At 48.2% G+C, this 18,919-nt stretch overlaps 3 protein-coding genes and 1 long non-coding RNA gene across 4 annotated transcripts; 1 reads left to right on the top strand and 3 right to left on the bottom strand.

Annotated features, from left to right (window-relative positions):
* Window positions 1-6,867: 6,867 nt before the first annotated feature.
* On the bottom strand, window positions 6,868-7,615 carry LOC123155620 (polyubiquitin-like). Its single transcript, XM_044573767.1, has one exon. The coding sequence runs from the start codon at window positions 7,548-7,550 to the stop codon at window positions 6,987-6,989; it is 564 nt and encodes a 187-aa protein (XP_044429702.1). The 5' UTR covers window positions 7,551-7,615; the 3' UTR covers window positions 6,868-6,986.
* Window positions 7,616-8,253: 638 nt separating this feature from the next.
* LOC123162141 (uncharacterized) lies at window positions 8,254-8,952 on the bottom strand. The gene is made up of 2 exons (XR_006481071.1): window positions 8,666-8,952; window positions 8,254-8,584 (listed from the first exon to the last, which is right to left on the bottom strand). It is a non-coding gene; the product is annotated as an uncharacterized lncRNA (long non-coding RNA).
* Window positions 8,953-11,593: 2,641 nt separating this feature from the next.
* On the top strand, window positions 11,594-15,071 carry LOC123156149 (protein FAR1-RELATED SEQUENCE 5-like). Its single transcript, XM_044574323.1, has 8 exons — window positions 11,594-11,653; window positions 11,778-11,925; window positions 12,062-13,828; window positions 13,895-14,058; window positions 14,154-14,297; window positions 14,369-14,456; window positions 14,712-14,815; window positions 14,910-15,071. Exons 1-8 carry the CDS (start codon window positions 11,594-11,596, stop codon window positions 15,069-15,071), a joined length of 2,637 nt encoding a protein of 878 aa, XP_044430258.1.
* Window positions 15,072-16,577: 1,506 nt separating this feature from the next.
* Window positions 16,578-18,387, bottom strand: LOC123162260 (coniferyl alcohol acyltransferase-like). Its single transcript, XM_044580035.1, has one exon. It carries the CDS (start codon window positions 18,175-18,177, stop codon window positions 16,738-16,740), a length of 1,440 nt encoding a protein of 479 aa, XP_044435970.1. The 5' UTR covers window positions 18,178-18,387; the 3' UTR covers window positions 16,578-16,737.
* Between the last annotated feature and the right edge of the window lie 532 nt (window positions 18,388-18,919).

Raw genomic sequence — 18,919 nt, 5'->3', positions numbered from 1 at the left:
ACGGAAGGAGTAAATGTGATGTCACGTTAGATTTTTGCTTAAATGGCATGCTTAATTTTAGATCCAAATACAAAGAGATGCCCACAAAAGTCAAGATCCAATGGCCCAGGCCCTGCAATAAGCTCTTTTTAGCACTTGATTCCAGGGGCGGATCCAGCGTAGGGTCGTGTAGGGGCGGCCGCCCCGGGTAAATTTTGGTAACCTAGGGTACCCCTGCTGCTTTTGGCCGATAGATACCATGGGAGGCGAGCAGATTCATTCGAAGGTTTCAGATGAGCGCGAGCTTGACGAAGGGGAAAGAAACGATTCATCGGGGAAGATTTAGATATGGGCCAGTCAAGTAAGCCCAATAAAAATTAGATGAGCCCATTAGCTTCTGTACGCAGCCTCCTATCCGATCGTACGCAAGGAGACGGGTTCACCATGGCCAGCAGCCAACAGAAGCAACAAGAAGTAGGTTCTTGGCTATCCCCTAGTCTTCTCTGTTGTTCTATCATTCTTTATTTTGTTGTTTCGTTGGCCTAACTCTAGGAAGTTAGATTTTTTATAAACTTTTGCATTACATATTTTTCACTTAGTAATTCTTAAGAGTGAAACAACTTTGAAAAATTCATTGGGTTGATCGTCTTGTATGAATGTGTATTCTTGGCCTATTAATATACTTGATTTTATTATTTGATTCTATTGCGTCTTCAATTTTTATTTCTATTAGAAATTCGCCCGGGTAACTTCAAATCCTGGATCCGCCACTGCTTGATTCGTATTAATAATGGCAAGCAACCAGAGACTGACAAAGCATGTATAGACAGCATAGTGCTTGTAGCAAGTTGTACTTAACTCGGGCATGTTCACACGCACTCTTGCGCTAGGTTATTCCCGGCCATGCATGCACCGTAAGTACGACTGAACAAATATATAGCCAACATAACAGATTGCGACCACACCGTGAAGAGAACTGGGCCATCAGCCCATCACCCAAGCATCAAGTAGTCTCACCGCGGAAGCGTCGTGGCAGTAGGAGGTGAATGGTGTCCTGATTCTTAATGCCATAGTCCGCCAGGGTGCGACCGCCCTCCGGTTTCGCCCCGACGCCGACGAAGCCAGAGCTCTGGTCGGCCACGGGTACGCCCTCCTCGCCCTGGCGCAGGTCCAAGTGGAGAGTTGATTTATCTCGGACGTCGTAGTGAGCCAGAGTACGCCCGTCCTCCAGCTCCTCCCCGGCAAAGATGAGGCGCTGCTGACCCTGGATCTTCGCTTTGACGACGTAGATGGTGTCCGAAGGATCGGCCTTGATGGTGATGGTCTGGCCGGTGAGGGTCTTCACGGAGATCTCCATCTGTTGAATCAGAACCTCGGAGCACAAAACATTAACAATCCTTCCCAACAGATGATGCAACGTGAGACAACAATAATTGTTGCAGGAATAACAAATGTTGTTCAGATGACAAGAACTAGTTAGGAATGGATGAAGTGTGTACCTTGACGATAGAGAAAGGAGGGATGGATCTTCGGGTTGTAATGGGAGGAGGCCAAGGAGACTCCCTGTCAATTTTATAGGGGATGTTCTCTCCCTTGTGAAGTTGTAGTGCCGGAATTGATTGTGTGCAACTCTTCACTTTTGGCAGTTCAGAAGACTCTTCGGGTTACTGCTCACCAGTTCATGTTTGTGAAAAATTGAAGCAATTTCTGTACAGTGTTATATTTTTGTGTAGTTGACTTGGAAAGTTTCAACTTCAACTATTGTTTGGTTTGATAGAAACACGGAGAAATCATATGTATCTAAATAGTTCATCCCCACTACTTGTATTATACTAGCATGCACACATGCCACCTCATCAAAGGCCTGCACAACATGGATGCGTTTTTTTTTGTTATTAGTTGATCTTCACTAAATCTATTTATTTCTCCAGGAATTTTTTTGTTATTAGTTAATCTTCACTAAATCTATTTATCTTATTGACCACTTACTCCCTCCGTCCTTTAAAGAGTGTACTTTCAACTTTGTTGGAGGGTCAAATTATTTCAAAGTTTGACCGAGTTTATGCAAAAATATATCAATGTTTGTGAAATCAAATAGGTATATGATGAAAGTATATTTTATCACGAATCTAATGCTACTAATTTGATGGCATAAATATTGATGTATTATTATATAAACACGGTCAAATATAAAAAAGTTTGACTTTCCAAGAAAGTTGGAAGTACACTCTTTAAAGGACGGAGGGAGTAGTTCACAAACTGCAACACACCTGACCACCTCATTTACTAGGATTAATGCACTACACTGCCTTCTTGTCTTACTACATACTGCCGCACTACATATTTACTAGTGCACCATCCTCTACAGCTACAACGGAATCATTAACGTGTATTGTACAATAACACAGCTGAAAATGCTGTTCTAGCTTGTACTGTTACCTGTATCACACTGTTCTAGCAGCGTCTAACTTCCATATTCGCTACTTTAGATGAGACAAACGAGAGATGATTACAGTTGGCGTGTACACTGTAGGCAGAGAAAACAACGTACTCCCTCCGTCCTATAATGTAGGACGCTTTTTAACACTAGTGAAGTGTTAAAAAACCCAGGCACGAGCCTGGCCCGGCCCGACTGTCGGGCCTGTTTTCTGGGCCCGAGCCCGGCCCGAACACGTAAAAGCCCATCGGGCTTTGGGCCGGCCCGGCCCGTCCTTCAGAAAAACGCGAAAAAGATGGGCCCGGGCCCGGCCCGGGAGTGGCGTCAGGCCGGGCCGGGTCGGGCTTTTTCGGATCGGGTCGGGCCGGCCCGTGCGGGCCGGGCTGCCCATGACCAGGACTACGTATACCACAACGTATTCACGAAAGCTGGTAATTAATGTTTCACGTATTGCGACTGCACTATAATAAGTAGCAATCGCGCCGCTCGGACTGCCGCTCGTGAATTCGGCAGCGCGTGGCTGAATGTCCTAAAAATTTACGTCCTCATCTAAGTGCCATTATCCCCATGATGTGGTCTCATTTTCTTCCACACGAGCTTCTCTTTTTCTTTTTCTTTAGAAAGACATGTAACTTTATTCATACATGCAACCATCACAAGTGCATTGCTTTGTATTAATATCCAACAAATTACAAAGTAAAATCTTACAACTAAGAATTACAATGAAATCTCTTCGAGGCATTCTCCACGATTCTTTGTAAAATGAAAGACCACCATGACTTCAGTAAATAAACTGCAATTGAACAAACCAAGTGATACTACACTCGCTTCAGTCTATTAAAAAAATCTCTAAGAAATATTTGACAAAAGACCCTGAGCAATACATCATCTATCTAGTTACTAAGCTCCCATGATTCCCTGGCCTCTGGTGGCTCGGGGGTTGTGGAGGCTATTTCTAGGCCCATTCATCAGTGTGTACCTTCTATTTTTTCCGCTTGAAACTACACCACATGCTACATACTCCCTCCTTTTCGGTTTATAGGGCTCAATTTAAAAATCTCATCAACCAAGGTAGATGGTGAGTTGTGGAATATTTTTTGTAGTTTGCAAAAACACACAATTAATGCTCTTGTTTTCCTAAAAATTATGTTTACCAATGTATTAATTGCAATGTATGCATGCATAAAGTACATGCATTGATCAATTTTCTCTTAATACTTGCATGCAATGATTTAATGCAACTTGAAATCTGAACATGTGATGGGGACCAAATTGAGCCTTATAAAATGAAAAAACTAAAATTTTGAGATAAGCCCTATAAACCGGAAATGAGGGAGTAGTCAATAATATAGCTCAACTTACTGCATGCACTGTTTAATTCTGCAGCTAATGCTTAATTAAATAAAAATCTCACCAACCAAGGTAGATGGTGAGTTGTGGAATATTTTTTGTAGTTTGCAAAAACACCCAATTAATGCTCTTGTTTTCCTAAAAAATTATGTTTACCAATGTATTAATTGCAATGTATGCATGCATAAAGTACATGCATTGATCAATTTTCTCTTAATACTTGCATGCAATGATTTAATGCAACTTGAAATCAGAACATGTGATGGGGAACAACCAAATTGAGCCTTATAAAATGAAAAAGCTAAAATTTTGAGATAAGCCCTATAAACCGGAAATGAGGGAGTAGTCAATAATATAGCTCAACTTACTGCATGCACTGTTTAATGCTGCAATTAATGCTTAATTAAATAAAAATAGTAGATTATCTTATGCTTATGAGCCAATTTATAGACCGGTCCGGTGGGCCTCATCAGACAAAAGTGCTCTGCCTGCGTACTATACCAGTAAGATCGTGCCTTGTACCTTAAGAGCATCTCCAATAGAAGATGTAGATAAAAAAATAACAAACTTTTGCATCTTCGAGGGCCCAAAAGCCACCTCGAACAGATGATGTAGATGTAAAATAATTCACATCACCTGGCCCAAGTGATGTAAAATACAACACCTGAAGATGCAAATTTGCATCTCCACCTTCAGGTGATGTAAAACGGCTGGTCGTGCGCCAACCACATATCATCCCACCCCACCCCAACCGGATGTCTTCTTCCTCCCACCGCGCGCCCACCAACCGCACAATGCTGCCGCCACTGCCCCGCGCTAGATCCGGCCTCCAACCACCCCCACCGCCGGTTCCGCAACCCCGGCGCCGCCGCCCGCCTCGAATCGGGCCCGATTCGCCACTGCCATCGCCGCCGTATTCTCTACCGCCAAGCCCCTGCCTTGAGCCCCCACCGCACCACCGCCCGCCACGAAGGCCCCACCTCACCGCCGCCCACCACCAAGCCCCCGCACCGAGCCCCCATCCCATCGCCGCCGCCCGATTCGCCATCGCGGAGCCCCTGACCCGAGCCCCCCGCCCCTCCCCCCGGCGCCTGCCACCAAGCCCCCATCCCATCGCCGCGCCCCGTTGTCGCCATGCCGCCGAAGAAGATACCAAAGAGCAAGACGGGGTTCTTCGGCATGCGGGCGAAGCCGTCCGGCAACTTCGGCATGGAGTTCTACGATGAAGGACACCGCTTCTAGCTGGGCACACACTCCACCGCCGACAAGGCCGCACGTGTTTACGTTGGAAGCAACGAGTTGATGGGAAACATGCGAAAAGTTAGTAATTTACTCTCTTGCATCCAACCAGAGTGTAACTATGATTACAGATTTACCATTCTATTCTTCTATTTTTCTAATATTCCGTGTAATAACCATTGAGCAAGAAATTAAGCTCGGGCGTATTGAACGAAGCTCACACAATAATAGTTCATTAATTTCACTAGACAGGTGCTTTTATAGAAAAATGTTTAAACATGATTGTCACTGCTATATAGCACAATTAAATAACAATTACCCACAACGAGCCAACTAATTGAATAGAAATAAACATAGGGGACTTAACCCACGACCGAAGAATAGGCGCGGAAAGACGCGCGTCATGCTCTAGTACTTAGCTACTCAGCAACTTACTCTTCACTGCTACAGATGAGAAGGCCTCAAAAGCGTACCAATAGACAAGAGTTTTAAACTTCAAACAACTTCTTCCCCTGGCTGCCGCGCAATGCTCCTCGCGCAACCAGGGCAATTAGTACCACGCAGACGGAGTAAAACATCGAGGCATGAGTTCTCCACCACGCTACAGTCCGCTAGGGTGAGGCCATCCTTCAACTGCCCTCCCCGGAAGATAATGCGCTGCTCGGACACGGTAATCCCCTTCAATTCCTGGATCTTCTCCCTGAATATGTCGACTGTATCTGAACTTTGGACCATAAGAGGAATTTATGGTGTCCTTGCGGGCAATAGGCAGCCTGACAGAGATCAGTATCCACCCTGACCCAGGAAAGGCATGGTGGAGGGTGGACCCCTCGCAAACACCATAGCCATCTAGTCCATGCCCACCCTCTAGCTGCCTCCCGTCGAAGACGAGGGCCAGCTGGGATGGTGGCAGGATGCCCCACATAACATGGATCCTTTTCTTGATGTCCTCTACGGTGACTGAGTTCTCGACCTCGAGGGTTGAACGGCCATTCGACACCTTGAGGAAGATTTGCATCGGTCCTCATGTCGGCTTCGGGGGAAGGGTGAGTTGGACGATGGACTCCTTGTCAATGCGTAATCTGTAATGGTGCGTCCTTCCTCCAGCTCCATGCCATCGAACATGGGATCACCTGACTCACCGTGGATCCTCGTCTTGACATTGTAGATAGTGTCTGATGGATCGGCGTTTACCAGGATGGTCTCACCGGCGAGTGTCCTCACAAAGAGTTTACCGCAACTCTAACTTGAGTAAGCATTGGGGGCACACACACACCAACGGCATGTGGGTAGGTCCCCTTGTGCACTGTGCATATGGGTAATATAGGGAAGAGGTCCCTATGTGGCTAGGTATGAAAAAAGTGCATATTTTAACTCCGAACTCACATCTAGTTTAATTTACAACCTCAAACTCCGACATTGGTTAGAATAGAATTCTCACCATTTAAGTTCGTTTAAATTACCCATTCACTTGGCCAAAAGGTGGTTTTGGCATACGTGGCAGGTATTTGACCAAATTGACCAAAAATTCAAAGTGTCCAGAAAAATTCAAAAAATTTATGTAAAATCAAAACAACCATGCTGATCAATATGGGAAAGTTTCACACTTTTTGACAAACGTATCTAAAGCTACAGTAGAAATTCAAATTCAGCCTCATTTTGTCAAATTCTGACAAATAATTGAAACTGTCCATAGAAGTATGAAACTTTCTCTAATTTTGCATAAATTTTCAAAATAAACAAATTGTGGACACATTAATGTTTTGGTAAAACTTGACCAAAAAGGGCTTGAAATTGAATTTCTAGTGTATTTTTAAATCTATTTTTCAAAATGTGTGAAACTTTCCTAGATTGGTCGGCATGATTGTTTTTATTTTACATAGTTTTTTTTTTCAATTTTATCTTGACACCTTGAATTTTTGGTCAGTTGGGTCAAATACCTACTCTGTTGACTACTGAGACTGCTGAGCAGAATGCCTGTCTATATAAGTCCATGACAGTTGCTTCTCCCAGCAAAATCAGCGCACTTGTGAGGACCACCGAGACGGAGGATCACGCAGAGCGTTGACTCCTTCATCACGTTGTACTCCGCCAAGGTGCGGCCGTCCTCCAGCTGCTTCCCGGCGTAGACGACGCGCTGCCGGTCGAGCGGGACGCCCTCCTTCTCACGGACCTTCTCCATGACGCTCCCGACGGTGTCCGATCGCTCGACCATGACGCTGAGGGTTTTGCCGCTCGGCACCTTCACGAAGATCTCCATCCATCCGGGACCCCAGCGGCGGACGGCGAGGTGGAGGCGGCAGCAGGAGCACTCCGCCTTCCCGGCGGCGCCGACGCCGTAGGACGCCAGTGTGCACCCGTCCTGCAGCACCTTCCCGTCGAGGACCAGGCGCTGCCGGGGCGGGGGCACGCCCAGCTCGCGGTGGATGTTTTTCTTGACGTGGCCGACGGTGTCCGTGGTCCGGACGTCCAGCTCCAGGACATTGCCGGCCGTCGTCATGACGGACATCTGGACACGACGGCTCATGGCGACAGCATTGCCCATGGATAGATGGACGTGAGTCGAGCTCGCGGGGCGGCTGGTGGCTCGGTCGATCGGAGGGACGCGCGCCGGCCGACGACGAGTCGATAATCTGGACCGATGGAGCTGGCTGTCGTCGGGAGGTGTCCAGATGTGCGTACGTGCTACCTATCAGTCTATCACGATCTACTATCCGTCTCGGAGGCAGATCAAGACCACAGCTAGCGATCGCAGCTGAATCCTGGTACGAACTGGCTGCTGCCTACGATATCTGTCTCTGTCTGTCTGGCCGTGGGCGTGACGAGAGCTGTAGGATTCCTACAGTGACTCGGTAGATCCGCCTGATAGTTGGTTATTCCTGTGGTACCGTAGTACCGTACCGTACCCTACCTACCACATGCAATGCAGCCACGCCTTGATCGGGTAGACGTGTTGTACGTCACGCAAATTGATGTCGACACCACGTGAGTGTGTTTCTTTTCGTCTTCTTCCTTCTTGGCAAACTCGAGTCCTCCCACGCGTTTGTTGTCTTCTCAAGTTTATATGTGGCTATCTGGGCCATCGCCTAGAGTCCTCAACTTCGAGTGAATTGCAAAAAACATCGACATTAAAGGCTAGGAATGCAGAAACCAGATTTCTACAGTTTTGTGTCAAAAACCACTAATTCCGAGGCTAATTTTTTTCAAAAAACACTAGTGGCTGGCTTAGGCCGTTTTGAGCATGATTATGATAGGCGGGTCCCGCCAAACAGGTTGACGTGGCAAAAAAACAGTCAATTACATCCCCGATACAATTTGATTGTGCAAAAGGACCCCTGAAAAGAAAAAGCAGTTGGGTCCTTAAGTCCGGTGGTGGACGCCGGCGGCCACTCCCTCCCTGTGCGCGGCCGGCAAAGCTGCTGCTTACTCTGGCAGCGGGGAACAGGGGTGATCCAGTGTGGTCGGCGACGGGCAAGACGGCATGGATCCGGCGGCGGTCTCGGTTAGGGCGACAGGGCAACGGAGCTCCGGTGGCGGCGGCTTGAGCATCGGGCGGCCATGGTTGAGCTCGATGGCGTGCTGCAGGAGAACAGCGACGGCGGCACGCATCAGATAGAGATGGGAGAGATAGGGGAAGGCACCGGCGGCTGCGGAGCTCACCGTCGAGGGTCGGGGCTGCACGGCAGCGAGGTGCAGGGGAGGCGCGGTGGAGCTGCGGCTTGTGGCCCGGTGGCCTCGGCCCGCACGCCTGCGAGCTCGAGCGCCCCGGCGGCGACAGAGCTCACCGTCGAGGGTCCCCGGGCTGCGTGGTGCAGGGGCAAGGAGTAGAGCTGCTCCTCGTGGCCCGGCGTCGGCCCGCATACATGCGAGCTCGAGCGTGCCGACGGTGGAGCTCGCCGCTGCTCCTGGACCTCGTCTCTTTCCCCGTACGTTGCTGTGGAGCTCCCTGCTCGTATCCTCTATTCTTTTCTTTAAAAAGATGACCTTATCCTCTTATGCTCTTTTGCAAATTAGTCCATGAAATTCTATATATTTGCGTTCTGTTATGTCGTGCCATGTCAACCTGTGTGGTGGGACCCACCTGTCATAATCGTGCTCAAACCGGCCTAAGCCAGCGACTAGTGTTTTCTGCAAAAAATCAGCCTCAGAATTAGTGGTTTTTGGCACAAAACTATAGAAGTGTGGTTTCTGCAACCTTAACCTTCAGTGTCGATGTTTTTTGCAATTCACTCCCTCAACTTCAATGGGCCGACCCATTTTATCCGTCCGCATCTGTTTTTGTTCGCGCGAAAACCACTGTCCAAAACGGCAATGTAGATGAACGGATGTCCACTTTGGCACATGTCAGCCCTATTTTAGGCTGAATTTGTGTCCGTGCGGACACATTGTAGACACCCGCGACGCCTCTCTGTATCCCCCCCTAATCCGTCAGTGAGTGGCACACATGCCATACCTCCCATCCCATCGAGTTCGAACTTCAGCCTCATTGCCCTTGCCGTCACCACCCAGCTTCCAGCCTCTTGGGCACCCCCTGTGCCCCGCCCACCTAGCCGCCACCGCCATCGATGCATCCACTGCCAACTTTGTTTTCAAACTTGCCGCAGACAATGTAGCTGGAGTCCTACACCCTATAGAGGAGGGTTCAAGACTAGGCTATCATGAGGAGCTCTCCGACGAAGAACACCCTGAGCATCAATGCAACGAAACTTCCATTGATGCAATAGAGAGCTCACGCAACCCAAGACACATTTACACATCTATAAGCCTTGCCCGATAGACAAATCATTTCGCATGGTCCATAAGCTCCACAAGGAGATATCAGTTGAAACAACATTGGTCAAAACATTTTCCTTTTACGCGTTTCCAATGTTTCGATCGGTCATCTGAGGAATGTGAAACAATAATACCAAAAAGTCGTCAAATATCTTCCAAAAATTAGAAGAGACAAAACACTCAAAAACACATGTTGGATGCATTCATCCCTAACACAGAAAACACAGATAAGTGCACGGTAGCGCCTGCCGGAAATTGCAGATCCGCAAGGCGCCGCATGAAATCATGCCCAGAAGCGGCATGGAAAATCCTATGTAATGTCTTTGCGACATGCGTAGGCCTTGTGCGGACGAGGGTGGGGCAGGCCCAGCCACCTACTTACTTCGGGCTGCCGAGTGCCGGACCGTGTATTGGCTCCCAGCGAAGAGCCAAGCACCGGGGGTAGAGTGAATTTTCAATAGTGACTTTTCCATGTGACCATAATATGGGTACGCAGTGGGTCGGAAGAATACACTAGCGACTTTTGCATGTGATCATAAAGTGGCGTCAAATTGGGAGTTTCGAACATAAGACCCATAAAACTAGTCGGGAGAAACTGGTTAAGAAATAAATAATAATAAATAGTTAAGATAAATGCAATGAAAATTATTTTAAACCAATTTTACATAAATTTCATGGGTTGCAAACATATAAGCCGAGTGCTATTCTCAGGGCACACAACTTATATACTGTGTAAGCCGAGTGCTATCTCAGGGCACACGGCTTATATACTGTGTAAGGCGAGTGCTATCATCCGGCACACGGCTTATAGGATGCTCCATGACGGTGCCGTCAGCCACCTCCGTTGTGGACACGTGGCAGATGTGTTTGCCGAGTGCCTGCTGGAAGCTGAGTGCTTTTTCCTGTAGATACCGTGTGCTCCCTATAAGCTGAGGCTTTTTTGCTACACTTGGCTTATAAATGGCTATAAGCCGAGTCCTTTGTATTTGCCGGGTGTTTTTTTTTTCTTGCCTAGACACGACGTAGAGGCATATAAGCCGAGTACCCGAAAAAAAGCTCTTGCCTTATAGCCTAACACATGGGAAAACAGGATTTTCCTGTAGTGTTTCCAATGTTTCGATATGTCATCTAAGGAACGTGGAATGGTAATACCAAAAAATCGTCAATTATCTTCCAAAAATTAGAAGAGACAAAACATTCAAAAAACACATGTTGGATGCATTCATTCCCAACACAGAAGATACAAATAGGTGCACGGTAGCCCCGCCGGCTGCGAGTGGTGGAGGCCGGTGGTTGGGTTGGGTAAGTTGGAGGTGTGAGGAAGAAGAGAGGGACGGGGCTTGCCTGCGCCCCCGTCGTGTGCCCATCCGTGCGCTGCTGACACGCGTCACCCATCCATGCCTCCCCCTCCCGTGGTCCTTTTTAGCCGCAGAAAAAAAACCCGGAAATACCCATCGACTAGTACAACGCTGCCCCGTCGTATTCCTCACCTCTTTCCCTTGGACCCGTAATACTTGCAGATCACCAAAGCTGAATACAAAAATGGAGGGAAATAATCCCACCCAATCAGATCTCTTAATCCCGTCAAATCAAATCTCTTAATCCCGCCAATAATCAGGGATACAGAGGACTGCATCCTTGTCTCCAAATCTCACGCTACTGCATTGGAATCAATCAGAAAATACAAAGATTAACAGAGACTGCTGAAACAACTAGCAGACTCTTATCATTCATCAATCAGTGGCGTCAAGCAGATGCAACGTCTCGAGTCTGGAGCGACCTAGAGATTGAAGAAGGATCTTCTTGTCCTCCCTGATGGCTTCTCCAGGGAGTGGACATGGGAACCATGATGATAATGGATCAGAAACACTAAAAGTGAGATTCTCACTTGTATTCTTCATATCCTCCTTTCATCTTTCTAGTCTCCATCTTGCAATGCAAATAAATATGGTTGTTATACATCTGTGTATTAACTAAAAATGTATATTAATTGATACAGGATGTGCAAGAAACCGCAGCTACCAATGCGAAAGATCATATTAATGAAAGAGTACCAAAGATTGGAATGAATTTTTTATCTGATGAGGAGGCTTATTCCTTTTATAACAAGTATGCTGAAGTTATGGGTTTTAGCGTCCGGAGAGGCAGTAAGCATAAAGTAAAGAACTCTGATACAATACAACAGAGGACATTTTTCTGTTCTCGTCAAGGTATTGACCACTTGTAATTTGTTTGGAGTATAATAATTTTTAGATGCACTAAGACAATATTTTCAACTACTAGGAACTCGAGCTGAAGATAAGAGAGAAGATACATTCAGTTATAGTAGGCCTGAATCACAATGTGGATGTAATGCACATATGAAAATAAGTCTTAGGAATGGATTTTATCAGGTTTACGAATTTGAGGAGACACATAACCACATTCTTGCTACTGGAACCATGGCCCAATACTTGAGATCTCACAGAAAAGTGACCGATGCACAAATAGCGGCTGCAGAGGTCGCAAAGTCTGTAGGCATTTCTAATAAAGCAACTATTGATCTTATGGCCAAAGAAGCATGTGGACAAGAAAACCTTGGTTTTATCCCTCAAGACATGAAAAATCGGTTGTACTCAAAAAGAACATTGCAAGCAGCGAAAGGTGATACAGGGGGAGTGTTAGAATACATGGAGAAGAAGGTAGCAGAAGATGTCAAGTTTTTTTATTCAATTCAAGTAGATGAGGACGATTTGATAACTAATATATTTTGGGCTGACTCGAAAATGGTCTCAGACTATGCAACTTTCGGTGATGTTATAAGCTTTGACACCACATATAGGAAACTAAATGATGGGCGTCCATTTGGTTTGATTGTTGGGGTGAATAATCACAAGAAAACTATTGTGTTTGGTGCTGCACTTCTTTATGATGAAACTGCTGAAAGTTTTGGTTGGCTTTTTAGAACTTTTCTAAAAGTTATGTCAGGGAAACATCCACAAACAATTCTTACCGATGAAGATGCAGCAATGGCCAAGGCAATCAGTGAAGTCCTACCTCACTCTCACCATAGACTTTGTGTGTGGCATATGAATCAAAATGCTTGCAAGCACCTTGCTGGAGTTGTTCCAGAATATAAGAAGTTCAATAGTGATTTCCAGCATTGTATCTATGACATAGAGGACGAAGAAGAATTTATAAGTGCATGGAATGATATGCTTGATAAGTATGGACTACGTGAGAATACATGGCTCCAAAGGTTGTTCGAGAAAAGGGAGCAATGGGCACTAGTGTATGGTAGAAATACATTCTCTGCCCACATGAGCACTACCCAAAGAAGTGAAAGCATGAACAATGAACTGAAGCGTTACATCAGTATTAAATATGACATGCTTACTTTTTTCGAGCATTTCGAACGGCTTGTTGCAGATAAAAGATTTGAAGAAGTGAAGTGTGACTTCAAGGCATCACAAACTACTCCCAAGATGAAGGCAGAGTCAAGCTATATATTAAGGCAAGCTGTAACTACATATACTCCAGCAATATTCAAGATATTTCAGGAGGAAGTGCTTCTGACCCTGAACTATGACACATTCCTTTGTGATGACAGTGATACAGAGCAGAAGGTTTATATGGTAAAATTTCATGACACAAAACGTGAGCATGTTGTTAGATTTGCTCCAAATGAACAAAAGGTGAATTGTAGTTGTAAGAAGTTTGAATTCGCTGGAATTTTGTGCCATCATTGCTTAAAGGTACTTGATATCAATAATATCAAGCATATCCCTGAACAATATATATTGAAAAGGTGGACAATAGATGCCAAAGTTCTAGAGATAACAAGCAATCGCAATCTGCATGAGGATCGAAAAGCAAAAATGTCAAACTACTACAAGGAGTTGTGCAGAATGTTTGTGAAAATAGCTGCTCGTGCCTCTGAATCCGACGAAACATATGATATGGTTGCTAAATGCGCAGAGCAGCTAGCACAAGCTGTGGAGAAACACTTGAAAATAAGAACTGATCCTGACCCTCCTGATCCAGACTTGGGCAACTCGTCTGTTTCACAAGGTATATATTGTACTACTAATTGCATACAGTTTTGTATAAGACTTGCATTTAACTTTATAGTTGCAGGTCCACTTATCGACTCTAGTAAAGTTTCAAAACACAATGAGGGGCTTGCCAAGCCGAGAGGTATGAAGGAGAAGGAGAAGACTGCACAAGGATCAGCAAGACCCATTGGTGGATTGGAGAAAGCAATAACAAAGAAGAAAAAGAAGAAAAATGATCCTTTACAAGTGCAACATCAAAGCACATCAATGGTCTGAAACTGTCCCACTTGTTTCACATAGAAAATTTAATTTTACTCACATTTATCTATCACTTATTATAGGGTCGTTTGGAGCTTCTGACAAATCAAATGGGTGCACCACAATTACAGTACAACCCATTCCTAAATGCTTCAATGCATCCAACACTTGCTAATACATGGAAGACCGATGATTCTTCACAACTACAACCTCAAAGCACATCAACGGTATAAACTGATCCATCTTGTTTCACATGGGAAAACTAATTTTACTAACATTTATCTTCCGCTTTTTATAGGGACATTTGGAGTTTATGGAAAAACAAATGGGTGCACCGCAATTGCAGTACAACCCATTCCTAAATGCTTCAATGCAGCAATCACTTGGTAACACAATGTTGATGTCACCACAACCCACTTGTGGCTTGGTCAAAGGAAAAACAAAAAAGAAAAAGAAGACAAATAATTCTCTACAGGCACAACTTACAAGCACATCAACGGTATAAAACTGTCACACTTGTTTCACATAGAAATAAATTTTGCTAACATTCATGAATCACTTTTTATAGGGTCATTTCGAAACTATGGCACATCAAATGGGTGTGCCGCAACTACAGTACAACCCATTCCTAAATGCTTCAGTGCAGCCATCACTTGGTAATACAGTCTCAATGTCACTGCAACCAACTGGTGGCTTTGAGATAGCAAAAACAACGCAGAAAAAGAAGGCCAGTGATTCTTTACGAGTACAACCTGAAAGCATATCGAGACTATAAAATGATCTTGCTTGTTTCACATAGAAAATTTACTTTTACTGACATTTATCTATCATTTTTATAGGGTCATTTGGAGTTTATGACAAATCAAATGGTTGCACCGCACTTGCAGTACAACCCATTGCTAAATCCTTCAATTCAATCGTCACTTGGAAATACAATCTCGATGCCACAGAACCCAAGAATGCTGGCAGGATACCAACAATACAATACACTAATGGTATAAGCATTCGACATTGTCAAGTTTTTTTATCACTTTGAAACTTCTGCACCACTGAACTTTGCTACATTTCTGCACATAGGGCCATCCAGAAAATCACATATGCACTGAATTCCAACTGCACAACTCAGCTCTGCAGCAACAGAGCATTGGAACCTCTACCTCTACTATGATGACAGAGAAGAATCAAGTCTTCTTCCATGAACCGGAGCCAAGTTAATAAATTTGCTATGAACGATTTGTAGCTATGGCGTGACTGCCGTCCTTCTGCCATCTTGGTCCACCTTTCCTACCCCGTCATCACCCTACGTGCTTACGGCAGATCGAATGAAAAAGGACTGCTCACACCAGACAAGATTTCTCACATTCGCTCCATAAGATACTCAATTTGTTGTGTACAAACTTCTGTCTCGTGTACTGAAGTCGATTTAATCAATGTCATAGTTGACACTAATTTTCTTGTTATTGGCCATGGATTGAAACAGAAATCGTTCAATTATCCCTATGCATTGAAGTCAATTTAATCATATGCATAGTTGACACTACTTTTAACTTGTTATTCACCATGGATTGAATGTGATAGTAATCAGATTATCTCTATGCACATAAGCATAGTCGGTGCTTGTCTCCCGTGGGATAGAATCAGATTACCTTTATAAACAAGCAATAAATCAGAGCTCACGAGAGCAACAAAGCAACAAGAGAGTATACCTGTGTGGATGTGTCTTGTCTGCCGTGGAGGTAGAGCTGAATATCCTTCCAAACGGACAAACGAACGGCCGGAGCACTCCATCGCGAGCCGGAGGAGCTTCCAGTATCCAGGTCTGCCGCCTTCGGCTGACCTGCAGCACGCTCAAGGCAGCGGCTGCGCCACCCGGGATCCACTGCCTCCATGTACGGGTACGGGTTGCCGCGCTCGAGCTAATCGAGACAGCTGCGCCACCCAGGATCCACCTCCTCCCGGTCCCGGGCTGGAGCGCTCGAGCTGGTCAGGCGCGTCGCAGAGCTCAGCTCCCAGGATCCAGCTCCTCCATGTCCGGGACGGAGCGCTGAGCTGGTGATCCGCTGCGCGTCCGGCGAGACAAGGATGAGGTCACCGGCGGGGGGAATTTCCATCCGGTGAGAGGGAAAAGGCGCGGCTGCAGGGGGAGGACATCCGACGGCTTCATCCTCTCCGTCCTCCATGCTTGCTCCATGTCTGAGTTCTCGAGGGGAAAGAAGGCAGTAGCATTTTTCTACGGGAAGTGAAAGAGGTGAGGAATACGACGGGGCAGCGTTGTACTAGTCGATGGGTATTTCCGGGTTTTTTTCTGCGGCTAAAAAGGACCACGGGAGGGGGAGGCATGGATGGGTGACGCGTGTCAGCGGCGCACGGATGGGCGCACGCCGGGGGCGCAGGCAAGCCCCGTCCAGAAGAGAGGTGTAGGTTGAAGATAAACAGTGCGATCTGTTTTGGGCCGTTTCATCAAGTCCAGACGGTTCATGAGAAAAATGAAAACGTTTTCACGCATCTGACAAATGGAGAGTTCCAATATTTTATTTAAAAAATAAAAAGGTTAAAAATAGATACTCTAGTAGTGAGAGAGAGGCTATGACGATATTTGTACTGCAGCCGTCCACGCGGCGGCAGTACATCTATTTTAACAGCAGCCGTCCACGCAGGCAACGCAGCTCACATGCGGCTCACGGCGTGCTGCGCCGTGCCGGTGGCCCTCAGCTCGCCGCGGCGGCGCGTGGCGAACCCGAGCCGCTCGGCGGTGGCCGGCTTGAACACGGCCTCTGGGTCGGCGTCCACGGCGTCGGCGAGCCGAGGCCACATCCTGGCGGTGACCAGCCACGACCCGTCTCCCGCGGGGCTCCGGATCACTGTCATGGCTGCCGACCCGAGCCGGCCCGGACGCACCCACGGCATCACCAGCCGCGGCGGGCCGAATCCAAAGTCGCCCTCCACGCGGAACGGCACGAACGCCGACACCACCAGCGCCGGGCTGCCTGTGCCCAGCCCCACCGTCTCCGTCCACTTGCCGCCCTCCGCGAACACCCCCTTGTGCGCCTCCATCCAATCCACCAGCTCCTCGTGCCGCTCCTGCCGGAACACCTCCGCGATTGCCGCCGCGGCCATCGTCGCCACGTCGGCGAGCGGGGCGGAGCGCACCGTCTCCACGGCCGCCTCCCGCGACGCGTAGGTGACGACGTTGCCGAGGTAGTTGTTGACGTGGGTCTTGTTGTACTTGGCGGGGTCGAGGCGCCGGCGGCCGTCGACGAGCCACGCCATGCGGCAGTGCGTGTCGGAGCCGCCCACGGCCGCGGCGAGGAGCTTCCAGACGTGCGCGGAGAGGGCCTCGAGCCGCGTGGCGCGGCGGGAGGGGCCGCTGGCCGCCGCGCGGAGGCGGTCGACGTCGGCGGCGTCCACGACGTAGTTGCGGCGCACGAGGGCGGCGGCAAGGAGGGCGTTGGGGAGGCTGGCCGGGTCGTAGCGCACGAACTCGGCGTCCAGCGACGGGGTGTATCGCGGTGGCGAACGGGGCCGGAAGAGGGAGGAGCGGTCGTGGTGGGGCTCCCACGAGAGGCCGCCCCCGACGAGCATCTCCGCCCAGGCGTTGGGAAGCGTGGTGAGGCCGTGGCCGTCGACGAGCAGGTGGTCGGTGCCCCAGGTGAGCGAGAACCCGCCGCACGCGAACCGTACGAGCTGCAGCGACAGCGCGAGGCCGCGCTGGAACGGCACCTGGATGCGCCCCAGCGAGGCGTCGGCGTCGGCGAAGTCCACGTCCGCGAGCGCCGCGTCGGCGTACGCGACGACGAGCTCGGCCCCTTCGTTGCCGCACACGACCTCCGGCACGCCGGTGGAGGCGCTGGGCACGACGCGGCCGGCGAAGGGGTAGAAGCGGGAGAGGAAGGCCGGGAGCGCGGCGCGCGCGGCCGCGGCCACGGCCGGGAAGCGCGCGGCGGGCGCCGGGTAGATGGCGATGAAGAAGACGTGGAAGGAGCCGAGGATGAGGTCCAGGTTGGAGACCGGGAGCACCGCCGGGAATCCCCGCGGCGGGTCGGAGGCCTGGACGAGCGTCCGGGAGACGACCTCGACGGCGACGGCGCAGCGCTCGGCCGGCGGCATCACGGCTGCGCACGGACGGACGCGGCGCAGGGATGGACACGTAGGTAGGAGCGAGCGGTGGAGAGAGCACGAGGCGGTTTGTTTTAACTTTCAACCAACCCTTTCCAGAAGAAGAGAAAATGGGCACGCATTTCGCCATTGTTCAACGCAAAAGTAGACCGACCGATATGACAAGCCGTCCAATGCATTTGGTCATCTTCCCAAATGCAGAATTAGACGCGGGCCAAGTGCGCAGCACCTAGTTCTGGCACGTCGATGAAGAATACTACTACGAGCTAAACTCCACATGCTAGCTACGGCCGACTACAGATGCAGGGAGAGCTCGTTGTTTAGCTCGGAGACACGCTGGCTGAGGTCACTCCAGTCCAAGAACGGCGGCTATTACGAGCTAGCTTCTCCTCGTTTTTTTCAAGAGTAAGTCAATGGCATACCATAGCTTTATAGAAGAGAGAAGTTATAATTACAATACGTCCTTGATGCGAACACGAAGGATGAGAAACACCCCACTCGACGCCAACACCTCGCTATCCTAGGCTAAGTTCTCACGAAATGTTGTAGTCCCCCGACGCCCACACCCGCCATCTTCCACTCGGCTATTTCGTCCAGGATCATGAATGTGAGATCGTACGCCGTCTTCTTTCGTTGGTCCGGCGAAAAACTCGAGCGTTTCTCTGCTTTCATAGGGCCCACACAACTGTAGTCATTATCGTGTCAAATCCTCTACTGTCAGCTTCGCTGAATC

This window comes from Triticum aestivum, chromosome 7B, assembly GCF_018294505.1.
Source record: "Triticum aestivum cultivar Chinese Spring chromosome 7B, IWGSC CS RefSeq v2.1, whole genome shotgun sequence".
NCBI classification, from domain to species: Eukaryota; Viridiplantae; Streptophyta; class Magnoliopsida; order Poales; family Poaceae; genus Triticum; species Triticum aestivum.
Note: the sequence above shows the minus strand (reverse complement) of the source record. Positions and strands in the feature narration are given on the sequence as shown.